General features: G+C 40.3%; 1 protein-coding gene across 3 annotated transcripts in view; it reads left to right on the plus strand.

Moving 5' to 3' along the window:
- Positions 1-25,604, plus strand: part of LOC126360641 (ionotropic receptor 25a) — a 445,688-nt gene that overhangs the window by 127,946 nt on the left and 292,138 nt on the right. For all 3 annotated transcript variants that reach the window (XM_050007727.1, XM_050007729.1, XM_050007728.1), the window contains exons 4-5: positions 4,590-4,749; positions 17,688-17,830. In XM_050007727.1, coding sequence (XP_049863684.1) covers positions 4,590-4,749; positions 17,688-17,830 — 303 coding nt within the window. The remainder of the gene's footprint in view (positions 1-4,589; positions 4,750-17,687; positions 17,831-25,604) is intronic.

Here is a 25,604-nt window from a genome sequence, read left to right on the forward strand (position 1 = left end):
GCTTCATGTGGTGTCACAGGGTGGTCTACATTGCTCTTGACCACAGTTTCACTGTGGCCATTTACCCTGCTGGACAACTGGTTGGTAGTCATACCAACATAAAAAGCGATGCAATGATTGATGATTGCAGCGGAGTTTGTATATGACATGGCTGCTTTCACACATGGCTCAGCCTCTCATGAGGTAGGATAAACCTGTGACAGGACTGGAACAGGCAGTGCTGGATGGATGGATTGGGCATGTCTTGCATCTGGGTTTTCGACAGGGATATGATCCTTGTGGCAAGGCATTGAGATTGGGAAGGATGTTGGGTAGGATGGTAGATAATCAAAGTCCTCGTGAAGGATGTGGTTCAGTTTTTCCAGCCCAGGGTGGTATTACATCATGAAGTGGGCACTCCTTTGTGGCTGGTTCCTGAATGTTGTGGGAGGATTGAAGATGTGAAGGGAAATGTCAGGGGAGACCTGCTTATGGACTAGGTCCAGGGGATAGTGCCTGTTTGTGAAGGCCTTGATCAGACTCTCAGCATATTGTGCAAGGGAGTCCTTGTCAATACAAATATGCTGTCTCCAAGTGGCCAGGCTGTATGGGAGGGATTTTTTGTGTGAAAGGGATGACAGCTGTCAAAATGTGGGTACTTATGGTATTTAGTATGTTTAATGTGGACAGAGGTGTCTGTGGGGCTGTTCGAGAGGAGGAGGTCAACTCCACGGAGGGGGCACACTGGGTTGTGAGTGCCAGGTGATGCAAATAGGAGAGAAGATGTAGAGGTTGTGAAGGAGTGAAGTAGGGTGACTTGGCCCTAAGTCAAGATCATCAAGATATCCTCAATGAACCTGAACCAAACTAAGGGTTTGGCATTTTCAGAGGCTAGGGAGGTCTCCTCTAGCTGGTCCATAAACAAGTTGGCATAGCAGGGTGCCATGCAGATGCCCTTGGCTATCCTGGGGGTTTGTTTTTATGCGTTCCCTTCATAGGAGATGTAGTTGTGTGTTAGGATGTATAGTAAGGTGTATGAGTACTGAGGTAGTGGATCTGGAGTCTGAAGGACCTTGGGTGAGGGCTTAGATTACATGTCATCAGGGCCTAAAATGAGGTATAGCTTACCCAAGATCCTTCCCACCCCACCTAAAGTGGTGTTTCATCACCCACCTAACTTCCAGAACATCCTAGTCCAACCTACACAACTTCCTAGTCCATCCCTATGTCACTCCCAATTCCAACCCCTTGCCACGAGGTTCATGTCCCTGTGAAAGACCCAGGTGCAAAACCTGCTCAATCTACCCACCTAGTACTTCCTATTTCTGTCCTGTCACAGGCTTATCCTACCCCATGGGAGGCTGAGCCACCTGAGAAACCAGCCATGTTATATACTAGCTGTGGTGCAGTCATTGCACAGCTTTTCATATGACTACCAACCAGCTGCCCACTAGAATGAATGGCCACCAACAAACTGTTGTCAAGAGCAAGGTAGACAACCCTGTGGCACAACATGCAACTAAACATAACATATTTGATTTCAATGGCTGCTTCACTGCATGAGCAATCTGGATCCTCCCCTCCATCAGCAGCTTTTCTGAACTACACAGGTGGAAGTTACCCTTACAACACATTCTCTGCTCCTGAAATTATCCTGGCCTCGATCCATGGTAATACACCCTCCACCCAACTGTTCCCACCTCTTCTGTCCTATATGTCCTTTAACGTCCTCCCCATTCTCATCTCCCACCACCTTTGTGTGCTACCATCTACCAATGCGTAAACAAATCCTTCACTGTTACTCTCCTTCTTTGCTCCCTGACCCCCCCCCCCCCTCCCCTCCTCCTCCCTCCACAACCAACTCCTTCTCCCACAGCCTCCCAATGCTCTGCACACTGTGCCAGACAGAGCTCTTCTTTCCCCCCACCCATACATTGCTATCCCTCCCCTTCCCCATCCAGATGGCTGCTTCCATTCTACATGACAGCTGCATTCTGGTGCAAGCTACCAGACAGTGGTCATGTGTGTGAGGCAGGCTTGCTTGTGTAAATGAATATGTGTGTGTGTATCTCTTTTTCTGATGAAGGATGTGGCTGTAAGCTAATGTGTAAGAGACTTTTAGTTGTACCTATCTGTTATTATTGTAATACACTCCTGGAAATTGAAATAAGAACCCCGTGAATTCATTGTCCCAGGAAGGGGAAACTTTATTGATATATTCGTGGGGTCAGATACATCACATGATCACACTGACAGAACCACAGGCACATAGACACAGGCAACAGAGCATGCACAATGTCGGCACTAGTACAGTGTATATCCACCTTTCGCAGCAATGCAGGCTGCTATTCTCCCATGGAGATGATCGTAGAGATGCTGGATGTAGTCCTGTGGAATGGCTTGCCATGCCATTTCCACCTGGCGCCTCAGTTGGACCAGCGTTCGTGCTGGACGTGCAGACCGCGTGAGACGACGCTTCATCCAGTCCCAAACATGCTCAATGGGGAACAGATCCGGAGATCTTGCTGGCCAGGGTAGTTGACTTACACCTTCTAGAGCACATTGGGTGGCACGGGATACATGCGGACGTGCATTGTCCTGTTGGAACAGCAAGTTCCCTTGCCAGTCTAGGAATGGTAGAACGATGGGTTTGATGACGGTTTGGATGTACCGTGCACTATTCAGTGTCCCCTCGACGATCACCAGAGGTGTACGGCCAGTGTAGGAGATTGCTCCCCACACCATGATGCCGGGTGTTGGCCCTGTGTGCCTCGGTCGTATGCAGTCCTGATTGTGGCGCTCACCTGCACGGCGCCAAACACGCATACGACCATCATTGGCACCAAGTAGGAAACGACTCTCATCACTGAAGACGACACGTCTCCACTCGTCCCTCCATTCACGCCTGTCGCGACACCACTGGAGGCAGGCTGCACGATGTTGTGGCGTGAGCGGAAGACGGCCTAACGGTGTGCGGGACCGTAGCCCAGCTTCATGGAGACGATTGCGAATGGTCCTCGCCGATACACCAGGAGCAACAGTGTCTCTAATTTGCTGGGAAGTGGCGGTGTGGTCCCCTAGGGCACTGCGTAGGATCCTACGGTCTTGGCGTGCATCCGTGCGTCGCTGCCGTCCAGTCACAGGTCGACAGGCACGTGCACCTTCTGCCGACCACTGGCGACAACATCGATGTACTGTGGAGACCTAACGCCCCATGTGTTGAGCAATTCGGCGGTACGTCCACGCGGCCTCCTGCATGCCCACGCTCAAAGTCTGTCAACTGCACATACGGTTCACGTCCACGCTGTTGCGGCATGCTACCAGTGTTAAAGACTGCGATGGAGCTCCGTATGCCACGGCAAACTGGCTGACACTGACGGCGGCGGTGCACAAATGCTGCGCAGCTAGTGCCATTCGATGCCCAACACCGCTGTTCCTGGTGTGTCCGCTGTGCCGTGCTTGTGATCATTGCTTGTACAGCCCTCTCGCAGTGTACGGAGCAAGTATGGTGGGTCTGACACACCGGTGTCAATGTGTTCTTTTTTCCATTTCCAGGAGTGTATGTAATAGGTGTTTGGCGTGAATTACTAACTCATGTCTGTGTGTTTAATAATAAAAAAAATAAAACACAAAAGCTTATTATTGTTCAGCATGTAGCTGTATTTACATATTAATAAATTAATTTGCCATTTGAATGTAAAATGACTCATTCTACATCATTATGATTTATCATGCAAATGATCCTTGGAACATCAAAGTAATTAAAACGAAAATAAAGTTAAGATACAAATCATTGTTTTCAACTTCATAAAAATGAGTAAAATGTTATAGCTGGAAAGTTCATTATTATATCAAATTCCTCCACAAGAACCAAGTATTGTGCAGTTTCAGACTAATTAGGCATCAAACTTTTCAAAAGAAAAATTTGTACTGAATGATTCATATTGTTTAATGAGCTCAATCTTGGTACATTATATGGTTCACTGTAAGTGGCCACAGTCATGGCTGCATTTTTCTTTCTGAGGATGAATACAACTTTGTTGCACTTTGTTTTCAATTTCCCTTTCTTTTGTATGTGGTTTGAGATTTCTCATTGTTCTATTACTATATAAAACTTAAAAGGGACTTTTGTGAGCAGAATTTATTTTAATGGTATGTTCACTTTTAGTGTGATTTTCCACTGTTTCAGTATGTAACTTTTGTCTGCTTTTCAGTGACAGACAGTGTGCTTTGCACAACTTAAACTGTATTCAGCTCATTATTTTTTACCTGAAGACTTTAGATGTCCATTTTCAGTGCACTGATTGTAAACTGTAACTCAAAACACATTGATTTAATGTAGGGAATTCTTTCTTACAGTTTAAATACTTTTCCTTCTTAACAGCAAAATTGACATTATTTCATGAAGAAACTTGATGAACTATCACCTTGTCTGTCATTGTGATACCTTGACCATAATGCCAATGAAAATAATGATGATGATGAAAAAGTCTGTCATATATCATTTTGTGTAAAACAGTCCTTAATTTTTTATTTTTTTTTTATTTTGTGTATTCTTTTTAATCACATGTGTGCCATTTTTTACTTAAGATTTACATATTTGTTTGTAGTGTGTCTTGGATACAATTCATCAATTGATCAGAATAAAAAAATTCATATCATACTGGATACAACATTGCAAGATGTGTCTTCTGAAGCAGTGAAGTATTTCACAAGAGCCTTGGAACTGCCAACAGTCTCTGCATCCTGTGGGCAAGAAGGTGATCTGCGGTATGTAATCATAGTGCACAGCATTAATGTTTACACTCATCTTCTCATTAACATTACAATGTGTAAATTACAGTACAGAACTAATAAACAAAAAATGGGATAAATGAATATTCTGTTCTTAAGGGATGGCATTCTGAGGACAACGACTGTTGATCAGTACAAATAATGTGCAGTGGAGAGGACATACATTGGACAACAGTATAGAGACCTTTTCAAAACTCTGCTGTCCCTCAAAAGATGCAAAATAACCTACACTGCCTTTGGTCTGCAACTCTGCAAAGATGTCTGTAGTCTTCACCAACACCAGCCAAGCAAATAAACAATTCAAGATAACAGTGTTAACCATTGAAATGCATAGTTCCAAAATAAACAAATGACTGACACAGAAACTGTTTTATTTGGGTAAATGGAATAGACAGACACTCACTTTCACCAATTTGATGCATAACACACAGATGTATTTGTGTGAGGGAATGTTTCTCACAGCAGGAAAAAGAGCAAAAGCTTTAAAGCTCCTGTCACACATCATTCGTATGTAGCAGGACAACCTGAAAAGTGCTCGTCCTGATAGTAAAAATGACAAATTATGATTCCAGACAAGTTTTATTTTTTTAATATCAATCCAGCAATGTCCCAAAGCCATTATTCCCTCTCTGTAGTGTTCTTCTGGAAGTGTGACAAGGTACAATATATATAACCACAATTGTTCTTTGGTTGCACAAAAAGCACTGACTGCTTAGGAATTTCTTCAATTCTGAGAATAGATGCAAGACCAAGCGAGACAAATATGAGGAATATGGTGGATATTCCAGCACTTCATAATGCAAATCCCTCAATTTCCCCATTGCCAAGACACTTTTGTACACAGTGAGCACAGATAGCACCCAGTTTGCACAAAGCTTTCTTACATTCAATTCCTGGTGCAAGATGTGACCAACACATTCGTCTGATATCCATAGAACATTAGCAACTTCATTCACCTTTATTTATCGATCTTCCAAAATCGTATTAAGCGCTTTGTTGATGATTTCTGGTGAGCTTGCACTTTTTTGATGTCCTTCAAGTGGATCATCGCAGATGCTTTAATTGTCATGTATAAACTTTGCTGCCCATTTCTTCATGGTGGAATTTGAAGGCAAAGAGCTGCCATACATGTTTGAAAGCCCCAAATGAATTTTGGTCAATGCTGAACCTTCTTTTAAAAAGAATTTAATCACTACACAACACTGAATTTTCTCCATTTACAACACCACGTACACAACTGCTTCAAATGTCTGCCTACATTCAACACCTTCCCGGGATGATTTGCAATTTTACATGATGTCTACCAACACATGTTTCCAATGTAAGGGGAAAAATGTCACACAAGTATTGCTGCAGTCTATGGGCGAGGATGAGAACTTTCCAGATGGCCCTTGTAAGAGAAGGGTTGTGTTTCATAATTTTTGTTATTTTTTTTACTGTTAGCGTTTTATAGAATTTTCCATTTTAAAACACTTTTACACTTGTATTCTTATCTGTTGCAATATGCACTTCAGTTGTATATATATAATAGAAAGAAACTTCCACATGGGAAAAATATATTAAAAACAAAGCTTCCAAGACTTACCAAGCGGGAAAGTGCCAGTAGACAGGCACAATAAATAAAACACACAAACACACACACAAAATTTCTATCTTTCGCAACCGACGGTTGCTTCTTCAGGAAAGAGAGAAGGAGAGGGAAAGACGAAAGGATGTGGGTTTTAAGGGAGAGGGTAAGGAGTCATTCCAATCCCGGCAGCGAAAAGACTTACCTTGGGGGAAAAAAGGACAGGTGTACACACACACACACACACACATATATATATATATATGGAAGTATAGAGGCAAAGACGTAGTTGAAAGACAGGTCGAGGTATGAGAGGCGGCAACTTGAAATTAGCGGAGGTTGAGCCCTGGAGGATAACGAGAAGAGAGGATATACTGAAGGGAAAGTTCCCATCTCTGGAGTTCTGACAGGTTGGTGTTAGTGAGAAATATCCAGATAACCCGGACGGTGTAACACTGTGCCAAGATATGCTGGCAGTGCACCAAGGCATGTTTAGCCACAGGGTGATCCTCATGACCAACAAACACTGTGTGCCTGTGTCCATTCATGCGAATGGACAGTTTGTTGCTGGTCATTCCCACATAGAAAGCTTCACAGTGTAGGCAGGTCAGTTGGTAAATCATGTGGGTGCTTTCACACGTGGCTCTGCCTTTGATCGTTGTCATCTTCTGGGTTACAGGACTGGAGTAGGTGGTGATGGGAGGGTGCATAGGACAGGTTTTACACTGGGGGCAGTTACAAGGGTAGGAGCCAGAGGGTAGGGAAGGTGGTTTGGGGATTTCATAGGGATGAACCAAGAGAGTGTCTTCCCGCCGGTAGACCTAACCTTCATAACCCCTGCCCAAACTCTTTGCCTTTACAAATGTCTGCTTGTGTCTGTGCATAAGCGGATGGATATGTGTATGTGTGCGCGATTGTATACCTGTCTTTTTTTCCCCCTAAGGTAAGTCTTTCTGCTCCCGGGATTGGAATGACTCCTCCCTTAAAACCCACATCCTTTTGTCTTTCCCTCTTTCCTGAAGAATATATATGATTCCAAGACTTACCAAGCGGGAAAGCGCCGGCAGACAGGCACATGAACAAAACACACAAACACACACACAGGATTACTAGCTTTCGCAACCGATGGTTGCTTCTTCAGGAAGGAGAGGGAAAGACGAAAGGATGTGGGTTTTAAGGGAGAGGGTAAGGAGTCATTCCAATCCCGGGAGCGGAAAGACTTCCCTTAGGGGAAAAAAAAGGACAGGTGTACACTCGCACACACACACATATCCATCCGCACATACACAGACACAGTAATCCTGTGTGTGTGTTTGTGTGTTTTGTTCATGTGCCTGTCTGCCGGCGCTTTCCCGCTTGGTAAGTCTTGGAATCTTTGTTTTTAATATATTTTTCCCATGTGGAAGTTTCTTTCTATATATATATATATATATATATATATATATATATATATATATATATATATATAATAGAGGGGAACATTCCATGTGGAAAAAATAGATCTAAAAACAAAGATGATGTGACTTACCAAATAAAAGCGCTGGCAGGTTGATAGACACACAAACAAACACAAACATACACACAAAATTCAAGCTTTCGCAACCAACAGTTGCTTCTTCAGGAAAGAGGAAGGAGAGGGAAAGACGAAAGGATGTGGGTTTTAAGGGAGGAGTCATTCCAATCTCGGGAGTGGAAAGACTTACCCCAGGGGGAAAAAAAGACAGGTATACACTCACATACACACACACATATCCATCCGCACATACACAGACACAAGCAGAAGAAAAAAAGGACAGGTATACACTGACACCCCCCCCCCCTCCCCCCCCCCCCACACACACACACGGACACAGGCAGACAAACCCACATCCTTTCGTCTTTCCCTCTCCTTCCCTCTTTCCTGAAGAAGCAAGCAGACATCCAAATGTCTGCTTGTGTCTGTGTATGTGTGGATGGATGTGTGTGTGTGTGTGTGTGTGTGTGTGTGTGTGTGTGTGTGTGTGTGTGTGTGTGTGTGTGCACGCTTTTGTTTGGTAAGTCACATATTCTTAGAACGAAACATCCCATGTGTGAAAAATATATATAAAAAACAAAGATGTTGTAACTTATCAAACGAGAAAGCGTTGGTCTGTTGATAGCCACAATAAAAAATACTCAAACACACACACAAAATTCAAGCTTTCGAAACTCAAGGTTGCTTCATCAGGAAAGAGGGAAGGAGAGGGAAAGACGAAAGGATGTGGGTTTTAAGGGAGAGGGTAAGAAGTAATTCCAATCCCGGGAGGGGAATGACTGCTTCACATTATATTTCTTCCCTCATGATACCTGTTGTAAATAATCCACTGCACTTCAAAAGGAACAATGATGTACATAATAGACAGCAAATCGTCGAGTAAAACTGAAGTGAAATCAGGTGTTCCCCAGGGAAGCATCCTGGGACCACTGCTGTTCCTGATCTTAGGTTGTTCGCAGATGATGCTGTAATTTACCGTTGAGTAAGGTGATCCGAAGACGAGTATCAGTTGCAAAGCGATTTAGAAAAGATTGCTGTATGGTGTGGCAGGTAGCAGTTGACGCTAAATAACGAAAAGTGTGAGGTGATCCACATGAGTTCCAAAAGAAATCCTTTGGAATTTGATTACTCAATAAATAGTACAATTCTCAAGGCTGTCAATTCAACTAAGTACCTGGGTGTTAAAATTACGAACAACTTCAGTTGGAAAGACCACATAGATAATTTTGGGGGGAAGGCGAGCCAAAGGTTGTGTTTCATTGGCAGGACGCTTAGAAGATGCAACAAGTCCACTAAAGAGACAGCTTACACTACACTCTTTCGTCCTCTGTTAGAATATTGCTGCGGGTGTGGGATCCTTACCAGGTGAGATTGACGGAGGACATCGAAAGGGTGCAGAAAAGGGCAGCTCGTTTTGTATTATCATGTAATAGGGGAGAGAGTGTGGCATATATGATATGTGAACTGGGATGGAAGTCATTACAGCAAAGACGTTTTTCATCGCAGCGAGATCTTTTTACGAAATTTCAGTCACCAACTTTCCCTTCCGAATGCGAAAATATTTTGTTGAGCCCAACATACATAGGTAGGAATGATCATCAAAATAAAATAAGAGAAATCAGAGCTCGAACAGAAAGGTTTAGGTGTTCATTTTTCCCGCGCACTGTTAGGGAGTGGAATGGTAGAGAGATAGTATGATTGTGGTTTGATGAACCCTGTTCCAAGCACTGAAATGTGAATTGCAGAATAGTCATGTAGATGTAGATTATGATATTATAAGGACCAGTGACAATACTCCACAGTAAGGTTGTCTTTAGGACAAAAAGGTAAGTCCTAAAATAAGTCTTTCTGCTCCTGGGATTGGAATGACTCCTTACCCTCTCTCTTAAAACCCACATCCTTTCGTTTTTCCCTCCCCTTCCCCTTTCCTGATGAAGCAACCTTGGGTTGCGAAAGCTAGAAATTTGTGTGTGTGTTTGTGTTTGTTTGTGTGTCTATCAACATACCAACGCTTTCATTTGGTAAGTTACATCATCTTTGTTTATTGATATACAGGGTGATTCAAAAAGAATACCACCACTTTAAAAATGTGTATTTAATGAAAGAAACATAATATAACCTTCTGTAATACATCATTACAAAGAGTATTTAAAAAGGTTTTTTTTTTCACTCAAAAACAAGTTCAGAGATGTTCAATATGGCCCCCTCCAGACACTCGAGCAATATCAACCCGATACTCCAACTCGTTCCACACTCTCTGTTGCATATCAGTCTTAACAGTTTGGATAGCTGCTGCTATTTCTCGTTTCAAATCATCAATGGTGGCTGGGAGAGGTGGCCGAAACACCATATCCTTAACATACCCCCATAAGAAAAATCGCAGGGGGTAAGATCAGGGCTTCTTGGAGGCCAGTGATGAAGTGCTCTGTCACGGGCTGCCTGGCGGCCGATCCATCGCCTTGGGTAGTTGACGTTCAAGTAGTTATGGACAGATAAGTGCTAATGTGGTGGCGCTCCATCCTGCTGAAATATGAATTGTTGTGCTTCTTGTTCGAGCAGAGGGAACAGCCAATTCTCTAACATCTCCAGATACTGTAGTCCAGTTACAGTAGCACCAAAAACTTTATTGGCTGAAATGGCACAGAAAACGTTCACCTTAGGCGAGTCACATTCATACTGAGTTGTTTCCTGCGGATTCTCAGTGCCCCATATACAGACATTGTGACAGTTGACTTTCCCGTTAGTGTGGAAAGTTGCTTCATCACTAAACACAATCTTGAAATGAAAGATTCCTCTGTTTCCATTTGAGCAAGGATAAAATCACAGAAATCGATTCTTTTAATCTTATCAGCTGCAGACAGTGCTTGAAACAATTTCAGACAATAAGGTTTCATAACTAACCTTTTTCGTAGGACTCTCCACACAGTTGATTGTGGAATTTGCAGCTCTCTGCTAGCTCTGCAAGTCGATTTTCCTGGGCTGTGAACAAATGCTTGCTGGATGCGTGCTACATTTTCATTACTCGTTCTCGGCCGTCCAGAACTTTTCCCTTTGCACAAACACCCATTCTCTGTAAACTGTTTATACCAACGTTTAATACACCACCTATCAGGAGGTTTAACACCATACTTTGTTCGAAATGCACACTGAACAACTGTCGTCAATTCACTTCTGCCGTACTTAATAACACAAAAAGCTTTCTGTTGAGCGGTCACCATCTTAGCATCAACTGACGCTGACGCCTAGTCAACAGCACCTCAAGCGAACAAATGTACAACTAAATGAAACTTTGTAGCTCCCTTAATTCGCCGACAGATAGTGCTTAGCTCTGCCTTTTGTCGTTGCAGAGTTTTAAATTCCTAAAGTTGTGGTATTCTTTTTGAATCACCCTGTATTTTTCCCACGTAGAATGTTTCCCTCTATTTTTTCTGTAACTTACCAAATGAAAGTGTTGGTACGGCGATAGAGACAATAACAAACACAAACACAAACACACACACAAATTTCAAGCTTTCGCAACACACAGTTGCTTCATCAGGAAAGAGGGGAGGAGAGGGAAAGACGAAAGGATGTGGGTTTTAAGGGAGAGGGTAAGGAGTCATTCCTATCCCGGGAGCGGAAAGACTTATCTTGGGGGGAAAAAGGGACAGGTAAACACTCGCACACACACCCACACACACATATCCATCTGCACATATACAGACACAAGCAGACATATATACAGAGAAGTATTCTATATCTGCAATTCAGCAAGAATTAATAATGTGAATTAAAGGCCCGTAACTATGGAAATGGAAAGTTTTTGCTGAAAGCCAATAATTTAGGAGTAATGGTAACATTTCTACTAACGATAAGGAGGGCACTTAAGAGGGAATGCCAAGATAATTAGCTGGACAGGCTTCCTTGATAATGAGAGACCTAATTACCCATGTGGGCAAGGAGAGGAGGGTTTGAGGGCATACTGAGAGTGAAGGGGTAGGAAAGTAGCAAGGGAAGACTTTTGTAAAAGGAATGGACTAACAATCGGCAATACTTGGTTTAAGAAGGAACATCATCTAATATAATGCAGTCATGATCTTTTGAGTAAATCTGTGGTAGACTACATGATATGTGACCACAACAAAAGGAGAACAGTCATGGATGTCATAGTAACACTTCCTGTAGCAAACACTTCCTGTAGCCTCAAGTAGTAATCACCATGTTTTAGTTGTGACAATGAGAGGGATTAAATAGGAAAAGTGGCCAGAAAGACATGAAAGAAGGAAAATAGTGTGGAAGTTGAAGAAGAGATATCCAAAAAAGAATTTCAGAAAATAATAAATAACAGTATAACAAAGGATGAAACACAGTCAGTAGAGGAACTGGGAAAGTTCAAAACAATGATGGTGGAAGCAGCAGAAAAATTGTGTTGTAGAACCAGTAACAAGGAAAGTTGAAAAAATAGCAATCTTGTGAAATAATGGAGTAGGGAGAAAGTTACAAAGAAAAACAAAGAATTCCTTATTTGATTACAGAGGAAACAAGAAAGGAATACACTGAGAAGAAAAAATGTCTAAGAGACTGATAGAAGCAAAGAAAAGGAAATAGATAGAAGAATGGAGGAAAATGACAGAAGCAGGCTGTGAGGAGATTAAGTAGGTCCTGTAAGACATGGCCTAGCATAAGAAGAGAGGCACGAGAAAATAGTCAGGATTATCAATAAAGAAGGAAATGAAGTTGAGAATGCACAAGAAATCAAGGAGATGTGGAAGCAATATTTCAAGGAGTTGGTATACTCCAATGGAAATGTGGAGGCGGAACATGAAGAACCTTGAGATTTAAAGGATGTCAAGATGGATATAATATGGACAGAATAAGAGGGAGCAATAAAACTAGGAAAGGAGGAAAAGTGCCTAGACTGGATGACGTAAGCATGGAGATGATGATAGTAGCTGGTATTGGTGCATGTTGCATATCTGGATCAAGAGAACAGTACAGAAAGGAAAAAGGGCATCTGAAGACTGGAAAAAATGAGATCATAGTACCAGTTTTTATGGAGGATTTGCAAGGAATTGTGAAAATTTTGGAGATCTTTTTATGTGTCACCCTTACCAAAGTATTTTAGAAGATCTTGTAAAAGTGAGTACAGGAAATAGTACAAGGAGGTCTGAAAGAGGAACCATGAGAGATTAGACAAGAAATTTGACTGGCTCTAATTTTTAGTGTAACGAAGCACTAAGTGAGACACCTGAAATACTGTAAAGTTTTAGGAATGGTGTTCTTGGACATTGAGAATATGTATGACAGTGTGAAAAGAAACAAGATCTGGGAATCCCTTTAGAAAAGTGGGATTGGAAGGCTGACTATGAAGAAAAAATATAAAGGAAAAGTTTCAAGAAAATGTAGGTTTTTCACATGTAGGAGAAGGAGAGGCACAAAAAACTAAACATAAAGGAGGAAATGGGTGGACATTATGTATTGAAACTTAGTGCAAAAGAAATCTGAAGTGATGGTGACAGTGAGGAAAAAGATGAGAGGATCAACAGATATACATATTAGAGGGGCAAGTATTATAGAGAATGGCAAGTTTCAGATACCTATGGAGCATAACAAAAAACAGCAAGAGAAGTGATAAGGAGATTTATGAAAGAGGAAGGCAAGTCCATTGACTCGAAGTTTAAGAAGCTTGGTTTGGAACAGGGTACCACCCAAAAGCAAGCAGTTGTTATATCGAGTGTATTATCCTCTAGTACTGACATATGCAGCAGAAACATGACTAATGAAGAAAAGGCAAGACAGCAGGATACAAGCTTGTTATATGAAATCTGAAGAAGCATAATAGGATGTGCTACAATGGATAGAGTAAAGAACAAGACAGTAAGAGAAACAGTGGAAAAGAAGCCATTTCAAGAGACCATAGAAGAAACAAGATTAACACCTAACGGTCACAGGTACCAGCCAGCCTTCCCCAGTCTTCACTCTCATTGCCTACTTATCTTCCCTCAGCCTCTTCACCCAACACACCTTAGTCAAGCTGCAGAACTGTAGTCCCATACAGAATATTCATTCAGCACAATATAGTCATATGTGTGTATGTACATGAGTATATACTGCGTAACTCAGGAAAGGATTTGCCCAAAAGCTAGCAAAATTTTTGGTCTTCCCTCTACTATTCTGTGTATTGTTACTATTGCTCCTAAATTATTGAATTAAACTACAGGTGAGTGTGAGTATATTACAGCAAAAAAGTGAACCATATTTAAGCTAACAAGGAAATTCTAACACATTCTGAGTTGCCACTTCACCACATCAATCTGCCTTTACAAATGCCTGCTTGTGTCTGTATATGTGCGGATGCTCTTTCCTGATGAAGCAACCGTTGGTTGCGAAAGCTTGAATTTTGGGTGTGTGTTTGTTTGTGTGTCTATCAACATGCCAACACTTTCGTTTGGCAAGTTACATCATCTTTGTTTTTAGATATATATTTTGCATGTGGAATGTTTCCCTCTATTATATTCATATAATTAATAGTGTAATAATGTTTTGAAAGGAAGGGTGCCTGGCCATTATGTTGCACTTGGATTCCTACCATGATTCCCCAGTTTTGTCACAGTAGATTTTTCCCTTTCAGTCATGATTAAAGATGAAATATATGAAAGGAAACCAAAAACTCTTGGTGAGCTGAACAGTTACAGTTAGGACACCTTCCACAACGTGGACAACAACATTCAACTGTGTATGCTTGTTTTCACATACCAGGTAGATTTCAACAGTGTATTCATGAAGAAGAGAGACAGTTTGACTATAACAAGAAGTGATATGCAATGAAATTTGTTGTCAGGCCTGTATCACGTTTGAATTATTAAAAGTTAATGCAAGTAACATTCCACTGGAACTACTGATGGCCTTGGGAGAGCCAGTCCTGACAAAACTCTACCATCTGGTGAGCAAGATGTATGAAACAGGCGAAATACCCTCAGACTTCAAGAAGAATATAATAATTCCAATCCCAAAGAAAGCAGGTGTTAACAGATGTGAAAATTACCGAACAATCAGTTTAATAAGCCACAGCTGCAAAATACTAACACGAATTCTCTTACAGACGAATGGAAAAACTAGTCGAAGCCAACCTCGGGGAAGATCAGTTTGGATTCCGTAGAAATAGTGGAACATGTGAGGCAATACTGACCTTACGACTTATCTTAGAAGAAAGATTAAGAAAAGGCAAACCTACGTTTCTAGCATTGGTAGACTTAGAGAAAGCTTTTGTCAATGTTGACTGGAATACTTTCTTTCAAATTCTAAAGGTGGCAGAGGTAAAATACAGGGAGCGAAAGGCTATTTACAATTTGTACAGAAACCAGATGGCAGCTATAAGAGTCGAGGGACATGAAAGGGAAGCAATGGTTGGGAAGGGAGTAAGACAGGGTTGTAGCCTCTCCCCGATGTTATTCAATCTGTATATTGAGCAAGCAGTGAAGGAAACAAAAGAAAATTTCCGAGTAGGTATTAAAATCCATGGAAAAGAAATAAAAACTTTGAGGTTCACCGATGGCATTCTGTCAGAGGGAGCAAAGGACTGGGAAGAGCAGTTGAATGGAATGGACAGTGTCTTGAGAGGAGTATATAAGATGAACATCAACAAAAGCAAAATGAAGATAATGGAATGTAGTCAAATTAAGTCGAGTGATACTGAGGGAATTAGATTAGGAAACGAGACACTTAAAGTAGTAAAAGAGTTTTGCTATTTGGGGAGCAAAATAACTGATGATGTTCAAAGTAGAGGGGATATAAAATGTAGACTGGCAATGGCAAGGAAAGCGTTTCTGAAGAAGAGAAATTTGTTAACATCGAGTATAGATTTAAGTGTCAGGAAGTCATTTCTGAAAGTATTTGTATGGAGTGTAGCCATGTACAGAAGTGAAACATGGACGATAAATAGTTTGGACAAGAAGAGAATAGAAGCTTTTGAAATGTGGTGCTACAGAAGAATGTTGAAGATTAGATGGGTAGATCACATAACTAATGAGGAAGTATTGAATAGGATTGGGGAGAAGAGAAGTTTGTGGCACGACTTGACCAGAAGAAGGGATCGGTTGGTAGGACATGTTCTGAGGCATCAAGGGATCACCAATTTAGTATTGGAGGGCAGCGTGGAGGGTAAAAATCGTAGAGGGAGACCAAGAGATGAATACACTAAGCAGATTCAGAAGGATGTAGGTTGCAGTAGGTACTGGGAGATGAAGACGCTTGCACAGGATAGAGTAGTATGGAGAGCTGCATCAAACCAGTCTCAGGTCTGAAGACCACAACAACAACAACAACAACAACAACAACAATACAAGCAAAAATAAATGTGTCATGTGTTTTGTGCTGGCCTGTTCATTTTGTTTAGGAAGCAGTAAATTAGATCCTATGCACACCATTAATTACAGGATATGATCATCACAAACCCGCCACTGAGTACAAATGAAATTGTAAAGAATAGACTAGAATATTGACCTGAAGTGTTCACCTTACGTATTGGAGACAGCTGATTGACAGATTACAACAATAAGAAATTTTTATGTTCCTTAGTAGATTTATTCTGACGTTATTTTTATTTTCTTTTGGAAATAGGCAAAGAAAACTTATTCTAATTCCTGCAGCAGTGAATATTGTTTTTATAGATAGTCACATGACTCCGAAAAGGCATGAGACTAGTTTATCAGTGCTCTTTCTGCCAGTTCCTTAATAAAATCACACATTTCCTGCAATTTATTTGTTCTAAATCCCCAAATCATGTTACATCTCTTCCTTTGTAAGATGTCATTGCAAATAGTAAGGACTGAAGTAATAAATGTTTACTAAAATAAAAATAATAATTTAAAAAATCTTCAAGGTAACTCACAATTCACGAGTCAGCAGGAAGTTGGAGCACCAAAAATGATTCATAAGAATAAACATCATAAGCTAACACTAGTTTTACATTAACAAGATTATAAAATGTATTAAATACTAAAAATTATAAATATATTAATTAACAAATGATAACTCTGAAACATAAAAAATACGGAAGGATCTCAATGAGAGAATTTATAAAAACTAAAGAATGTGCCTTCTTTTTGTGATGCATATCTGATCTAAACAGATCAGTAGTATTAAAGATATGTGTCCTTAAACCTGAAGGGTTTTTTTACAATTAGGGGCTCGAGAAATATTTTTTAATAAGACAGTCATGCATATTATCACGCAAGCAAAGCAGTTAAGCAGTAAACTACATTGAGAAATATTTTTTAGTAAGCCATTCATCTTATTACCCAAGTAAAACATTGTAGCTGGAAACTACATTAAGAATAATGAAACTGTTCTTGAAACTTAAAGAATTTCTTAGCAAAGTAGAAACACAATACAGGGTGTACACAAAGTCACTTACCATTTTTGTCCAATTGTTAAAAATTTTGACTTTTTGCAGGTAATATAAAAGAATGTATGCAATAGTGAGAAGAACAGCTGTTGCTGCTGTCTGACTGTATTTGGGACTACCTGAACGCCACATTTTCTAGGAGATAAATTAGCTTTGCACAAAACATACATATATAGTGTAGTACATCGCTAAAACATATTTATTATCTGTAGTCTTCCATCAACTGTAACACTTGCTTCTCTCTCTCTCTCTCTCTCTCTCTCTCTCTCTCTCTCCCCCCCTCCCTTCCTCCCTCCTCCCCGCTCTCTCTCCCTCTCTCTTTCTCTGACACACACACACACACACACACACACACACACACACACACACACACACACACACACACACTCACACTCACACTACTTCTATGTTTCAGAAACTATAAATTTAATTTTCAATTGCTTTTACAGTTACTGGAGAAACATAGACAAAAATCAAGAGAAATACCTAATACAGGTAATGCCTCCCATAGACACCATTCCTGAATTCGTTCGTAGCTTCTGTAGTGAGCAGAACCTCACCAATGCTGGGATTCTGTTTGATGACACATTCAGTAAGTATGCCTTTTGTTTAACCTTTATCTGAATAGACAAAATAATTTGCTTACAATATATATGGCTGAAACTTACTGTTTGATAATGAAAAATCAGGAAAGAGTCATAACAGCAGATGATAAATTTATAACAAGGGTCACTTCTGAACTTTGTTGAACATTATTTTCAGAGAGAAATACACTCCTGGAAATTGAAATAAGAACACCGTGAATTCATTGTCCCAGGAAGGGGAAACTTTATTGACACATTCGTGGGGTCAGATACATCACATGATTACACTGACAGAACCACAGGCACATAGACACAGGCGAAAGAGAATGCACAATGTCGGCACTAGTACAGTGTATATCCACCTTTCGCAGCAATGCAGGCTGCTATTCTCCCATGGAGACGATCGTAGAGATGCTGGATGTAGTCCTGTGGAATGGCTTGCCATGCCATTTCCATCTGGCGCCTCAGTTGGACCAGCGTTCGTGCTGGACGTGCAGACCGCGTGAGACGACGCTTCATCCAGTCCCAAACATGCTCAATGGGGGACAGATCTGGAGATCTTGCTGGCCAGGGTAGTTGACTTACACCTTCTAGAGCACGTTGGGTGGCACGGGATACATGCGGACATGCATTGTCCTGTTGGAACAGCAAGTTCCCTTGCCAGTCTAGGAATGGTAGAACGATGGGTTCGATGACGGTTTGGATGTACCGTGCACTATTCAATGTCCCCTCGACAATCACCAGAGGTGTACGGCCAGTGTAGGAGATCACTCCCCACACCATGATGCCGGGTGTTGGCCCTGTGTGCCTTGGTTGTATGCAGTCCTGATTGTGGCGCTCACCTGCACGGCGCCAAACACTCATACGACCATCATTGGCACCAAGGCAGAAGCGACTCTCATCGCTGAAGACGACACGTCTCCATTCGTCCCTCCATTCACGCCTGTCGCGACACCACTGGAGGCGGGCTGCATGATGTTGAAGCGTGAGCGGAAGACGGCCTAACGGTGTGCAGGACCGTAGTCCAGCTTTATGGAGACGATTGCGAATGATCCTCGCCGATACCCCAGGAACAACAGTGTCCCTAATTTGCTGGGAAGTGGCGGTGCGGTCCCCTATGGCACTGCGTAGGATCCTACGGTCTTGGCGTGCATCCGTGCGTCGCTGCGGTCCGGTCCCAGGTCGACAGGCACGTGCACCTTCTGCCGACCACTGGCGACAACATCGATGTACTGTGGAGACTTCAGGCCCCACGTGTTGAGCAATTCGGTGGTACGTCCACGTGGCCTCCCGCATGCCCACTATACGCCCTCGCTCAAAGTCCGTTAACTGCACATACGGTTCACGTCCACGCTGTCGCGGCATGCTACCGGTGTTAAAGACTGTGATGGAGCTCCGTATGCCACGGCAAACTGGCTGACACTGACGGCGGCGGTGCACAAATGCTGCGCAGCTAGCGCCATTCGACGCCCAACACCACGGTTCCTGGTGTGTCCGCTGTGCCATGCATGTGATCGTTGCTTGTACAGTCCTCTCGCAGTGTCCGGAGCAAGTATGGTGGGTCTGACACACCGGTGTCAATGAGTTCTTTTTTCCATTTCCAGGAGTGTATATGTTCATCAGAAGAAAAGTTTAGCTGAAGTCCTACAAAGTTACAGTGTTTGGGGTAGTTAGTTGATGTTTAGCAAATCACTGTTAGATTTATCTTTTGTTATTTTCTGCATTGATATTTATTGTGCAATATTTTTCTAAATTTGCTATTTCAGGAAAAGTAACCCTTTCGTCTTGTTGTTTGATTGATCACCCCCTCCTTTTCATCCTTCACTAACTTATATCTTTCTTCTCACTGCTGGAGGAATGAATAGTTTCAAATGCTAGGAAATTATTTTTATTCATTTATCATGTTATGTGGGACAATGTGAGCCAAAGTTACTTAGTCTTGGAACAAGTAAGTACATAATTTAAAGAACATTTACTAAAAGAGATGGAAATGTACTTGCAGTGGGGAGAATTACAGTTCTGAGTAACCTCAGCAGTGACCTACATGAAGTTTGTCAACTGGCATTGCATATCGGTATGCTGGGGTAAGATTTTTTAGTGAAAATACAAGGTTGCCTCAAAATATAATCCGACGTGAGATAATAGTGTTAAAGTAAGCAAAGTAAACAAGCCTTTGTGTTTCAGTCTGAGAAACAATGAAGATTATTCTTGCAGTGAAAATACTAACAATCAGTCTCTGCACAAGGTGTGGAATGTGATACTTCCAAAGCTTTCCATCTATCTTGAGTCCAAATAATTTTAAATGGTTCACTTCACTGACTGCCTGACCACCCTAGTGCAGGAAATTGTGCTTTTACAGGACTTTTATGTCAGATACACAATGTATTACATTTTGTTGCAGTTAAGCATTAATCTGTTCTCTGAAAGTCATGTACTAATGTTACCAAATACACTGTTAGCTACATCACATATGTAAAATTCTATGTCTTTCAATATAACACTTGTCCTAATAGTGTGGAAATGGAATGGCTATTAATGTGCAGTGTTTGCAGAATGAATTTGTAGTTAGGGGTTCTTAACCAATAAATAGATGACAAAAACACTTATAAAGTGTATTTTTTGTGTTAACATACCCTTTTTTTAAATGGAACAATGCCTACTGATGTTAACAAACTAAAATTAGATCAATTAGAATGTCAATGATGTTTGTTATGGGGTTCTAGTGTGGGTCATTTATTAGGTATCATCTTTGGAAAAGTTCCCACACCAACACTTGTACAATACCTGTTGTAGCACACACTGAAGACCAACATAAATGCATAACTAGTTATGTGGATTGTGACTAGTTATGAGTCAGTTGACCATCACTGACTGTATTCAGAATGATCACTGGCAGCAGATATACAGGCTTCTAGTTTGGTATAGAATGACTGCTGTACATCTGTTAGCATTTCAGCAGAGATGTCTAAGCAGGCTGCAACAATGCATCATTGCATATTATCAGGTGTAGTTTGTATGTTCTTGTAAAGAGTATCTATCAGCTCCGTCACAGAAAAAAGTCTATAGGAGTCAAATCTTGGAAATGGGCAGCCAAAATGCATGTACTCTACATTGATTTGTAAACAATTCATGAAGATATTCTGTAGTATTTTGTGCACTATATGCTGGACAGCCATCATGTTGGTACCACAGGTTCTTCCTAGTCTTCAGAGGAACATCTTCTAGCAGCCATGAAGGTTGGTCTGTTATGAGACTGCATACTTGTATGCGTTCAGTGTTCTATGTCTGAAAAATGAACCTATGAGCTAAATAGTTTACACTCCATGGATGCTGACACTCCACCTGATGAAGCCAGTGGGGTTTGTCAACAGACCAATACTGAACATCTCGGCAGTTTACCTGGATGACTAGTAAACGTGACTTCATCACTGAACAAGATACATGTTGCATCTGATATATCCTCTCTTAATGCCCATGTACAGAAGTTAACATGATTCTCATAATTTTTCCCATGCAGCTCTTAATGAGAGAGATCTAATAGGGATGTAATCTATGTCAATGGAGAATATATAAGATACTTGCCTGACTTATGCTACTTCCTTGTGCGATTGCATGGGAGCTAATGTGCAGATCAACTGCAGCAGTGGCAAGAATATTAATTTCCCTCTCTTCTGTCATCACTTGTTTCCTTCTGTTACGTTGTCTAGGAGTTACATTATCACTTTCAAGCAACTGGTCAAAGAACTTGGGAGTAGGCATTAGGAGTGATTTAAAATGGAATGACCATATAAAATTAATCGCCGGTAAAAGAGATGCCAGACTGAGATTCAGTGTAAGAATCCTAAGGAAATGCAGTCTGAAAACAGAGGAAGTAGGTTACAGTACACTTGTTTCTCCACTGCTTGAATACTGCTCACCAGTGTGGGATCTGAACCAGATAGGGTTGATAGAAGAGATAGAGAAGATCCAATGGAGAGCAGCGCGCTTTGTTACAGGATTTTTTAGTAATCTCGAAAGCATTCTGGAGATGATAGATAAACTCCAGTGGAAGACTCTGCAAGAGAGACGCTCAGTAGCTCATTACAGGCTTTTGTTGAGGTTCTGAGAACATACCTTCACTGAGGAGTCAAGCAGTATATTGCTCCCTCCTACACATACCTCGTGAAGAGACCATGAGGATAAAATCAGAGAGATTAGAGCCCATACAGAGGCATACCAACATTCTATCTTTCCACAAACAATACAAGACTGGAATAGAAGGGAGAACAGATAGAGGTACTCCAGGTACCCTCTGCCACACACTGTCAGGTGGCTGTAAATGTAGATAAATAATACTGTGATGGTTGATGTCTATTGGGATATCTTCCCGCATACACTGTACAAGAATGAACAGCGTTCTCAAGTAACACACAAGTACACTGTAAGCAAACATAACAACGTTATACCTAGCAACTGCACATGTTGAATTTCATAAACAACATGTACAAGAATGAACTGCGTTCTCAAGGAACACACAAGCACACTGTAAGCAAACATAATAACTTTATACCTAGCAACTGCACATGTTGAATTTCACAAACAAGTGTGGGAGAGGAAACTTTTCAAAATATGGGATCTCATAAAGGATTTGCACTATTATCTTGCAACAAACACAACTGACATTCCTACTTAACCTGCTTTTAGTTTGTTAATGTCCATAGGCACTGTTCCAATTATAAAAGTGTGTTTGCAAAAAAGTTTTGCTTTATAATTATTATTACAATCTGTTTATTAGCTAACAGTATGAGCCTCTGACTACCAATCCATTCTGCAAACACAGCAATTCAGTAGCACTTTCCTTTTCTACAATATTTGTGGTGTGAGTTTTAGGTTATATATGTCAAAAAGATGAACAGACCTAGAAGAGACAGTATCATGTACTTTTATATGTTTTTACTAACAGGATTTAGATTGCAAATTGTACTTTTAAGTCTGCATTATACACACATTTGTTGACAAAACTATGGTAGCTATGCTAACAGTGTTCTATTTTTATTTAGGGAACTATAATATTCTTTTTGAATGCAAGTTTAAGGAAATGTAATGTTATTTTCACAAGCAAACATTGAAGACCTTGCTAGGTGATGAGGAAATGGTTTCCATACAGTACTGTTTGAGTAGTAACTATGCGGATAAAATGAGGCTAGTTTCAAATATGTATCATTAGTCATTATGTATGTTATATTCTGCTATTGAGAGAAGTTTTGTGCTGGAACAGAAGGAACTATTGTTGATGTCCTTCAACAGAAATATCCAGCAGCAAAAAGGTTGTAGAACTTGGAATCACTCTTAAAATCCCTCTGTGTGGTAAATACTAGAACGTAGTGAAAATAAAAGCTTTTATGTTGTGCATAAAGTAACTTCAGCTTTGAAACAAAACCAAATTTTACATCATCGTTTATGACTAAATACAGTTTTGAAGCAACTATGAACAAGAAGTATGGCTATATGGAAATTAAAGTGTTAGGAAAGTGAAGTGAGTCTTTAGATACCATGAATGCTCACATGAAATTTCCAGAAGTACAAAGGAATTATACAAAAGGGGATGATAAGGGAAGTAGACATACATATAACAACAATAAGTGCAGTGGCCTAAGTGATAAAAAGAGAAAGTTACTTGTTCCAGGTGATAGCTATGGAAAAGATATTTAAAATAAACTAAATAAAATTAACTTCAATGTCTTTCATAATACCAGTGTAATAGATGACTACAACCAGCAATCTGAGCCACTACTAGACAAATGATGTGTGCTTCCTTTTTTCTTCCTTTTTTATTTATTTGTGTAAAAAACATGAAGCTCTAATTATATGTATCACAGTAATAGTCAGAGCAATAGTGGAAAGCCTAAAAAATTAACAGAATGTTAACATCATCCTTTTGAATATACGTACTCAATAAGACTTAATTCATACTTAATACATAAACAAGGAGATCAAGAACACTAATTGGAAACTATAAAAATGTTTGATGCACATCCAAATAAGTCTTTCCTTGAACATCAGTCCCTTGAAAGAACTCATTATATTGGGCACACTGGAAAGCGATTTATATGTCAGCAATTCAATATAAAAAAAGTTCCAATCCACAGACTGTGATAAAAATGGAAATACAGGGACAGCCAAAACCACACTATTATGCTGAGAGTGTGATGGAGAAAAATGATTAACAGTTGACCATTAAGAGGCAATGAAAGCTGTAAATAAAACACTCTCCTATGCTGAAGTTTTATGCTCACAAGCAAGCATAACATCACCTATAAGACAAGGAAAAGCATCAACAGAAGAAAATACAACAGCCACATTGACAGCACATGGTACAGCAGGTACACAGAAAGTACGGCGATTTTCTATTCTGAAGAATGTTTAACCAAAAGAACGAAGAAGATGCCTCCAAGATAAGTGACACCTCAATGAATTAGCATACCATAGGGGAAAAGATGACACAAAACATTTAGATGTAAACATACAAGTGTTTACTGTAAGAATTTTACAACAAAATGTGCAATATGTGCCAAGTAAATTAGATTTAGGTACTGATAGCAGCAGGACTACTATATGTTTTTATTACAAGAGAAGTTGGTTTAAGAGAAAATGAAATTAGTGTTTACAACATAAAAGCCTATAAGAAGCTGACTTACTTCTGCAGATATGAAAATGATAGTGGACGGGTTATGGTACATACACAAAATGAAATGAAGGATTGCATTCCATGGTCAGTGGATAACTGTATAGAAATGTTATTTCAATAAGCAGCAGCACAAAGTTCAAAGGGGAAAAGCATATGACATTAGAGCCATACAAATCACCAGTCAGATGAATTGTCTTCTAAAGCAGGGTGGTTTTAGACAAGGGTATCAGGGAATTTCCTTACATAATTGTAGCAGTGAGGTAAATATTACCATAGGAAATGACAATTGTTCTACTAGGAGATTCAACGAGCTAATCAACGCCTGTAATGTTGGTCCCATAAGTGCAGTAAAAATACAGACACTAATGGATCATGTAGTTGCACACTTTATATTAATGACAAAAAGGAAAGAAAGGTCTTAAATCCAGCCATTTCAGATCACTACCCATCAGAGGGTATTAGTTGAAGTTATCAGACAAGATAGCAATGTCAGAAAAAACCCTTTAAATAGTTGCAGCAGACCTATGCAGGCTGCAAATACTACTGCAGCCTGAAGTCTAGTATGACATAGGTTTCACAGGAAACATAAATAAGGGATGCAAAATATTTTGCAAAACATTAATCTGCTACATATATCTTGCATTCCAATAATATGTAGAAATACAAATGTTAATTACAATAAAATCTCAGTCACAACAAATGTAATAAAGTAAAACTAACACAAGAACACTGTGATACCTATATGGACAAGAAGAAGTCATATAATGAAAAGATGAGAGAAACCAATGTCAGATACTACAAGAACAACACTTCAGTTTCTACTAACCTCATGAAGACCGTGTCATCCCACATAAAGAAAGAAAGGTAATGTATAGACATGAAAAACAATGGGAATGTAACTATCAAGAAGAATGGAAAGGAAGTCATGGTTTCTATAAAAAGTTTGTAATATTTGAAACCAAAATTATGTCAGATTATGTCAGATAGTGGACAGATTAATAAAGGAACACTCCAACAACAATGGATAAAATGAAAATGTTCTTTCCTTTTTCCAACAAATGGCTCTGAAATAGTAAAAATAATATGTGGTTTAAAAACAAAAAGTACTGTGGGCT

The sequence above is a fragment of the Schistocerca gregaria genome, chromosome 1 (genome assembly GCF_023897955.1).
Source record: "Schistocerca gregaria isolate iqSchGreg1 chromosome 1, iqSchGreg1.2, whole genome shotgun sequence".
In the NCBI taxonomy this organism is placed as follows: domain Eukaryota; kingdom Metazoa; phylum Arthropoda; class Insecta; order Orthoptera; family Acrididae; genus Schistocerca; species Schistocerca gregaria.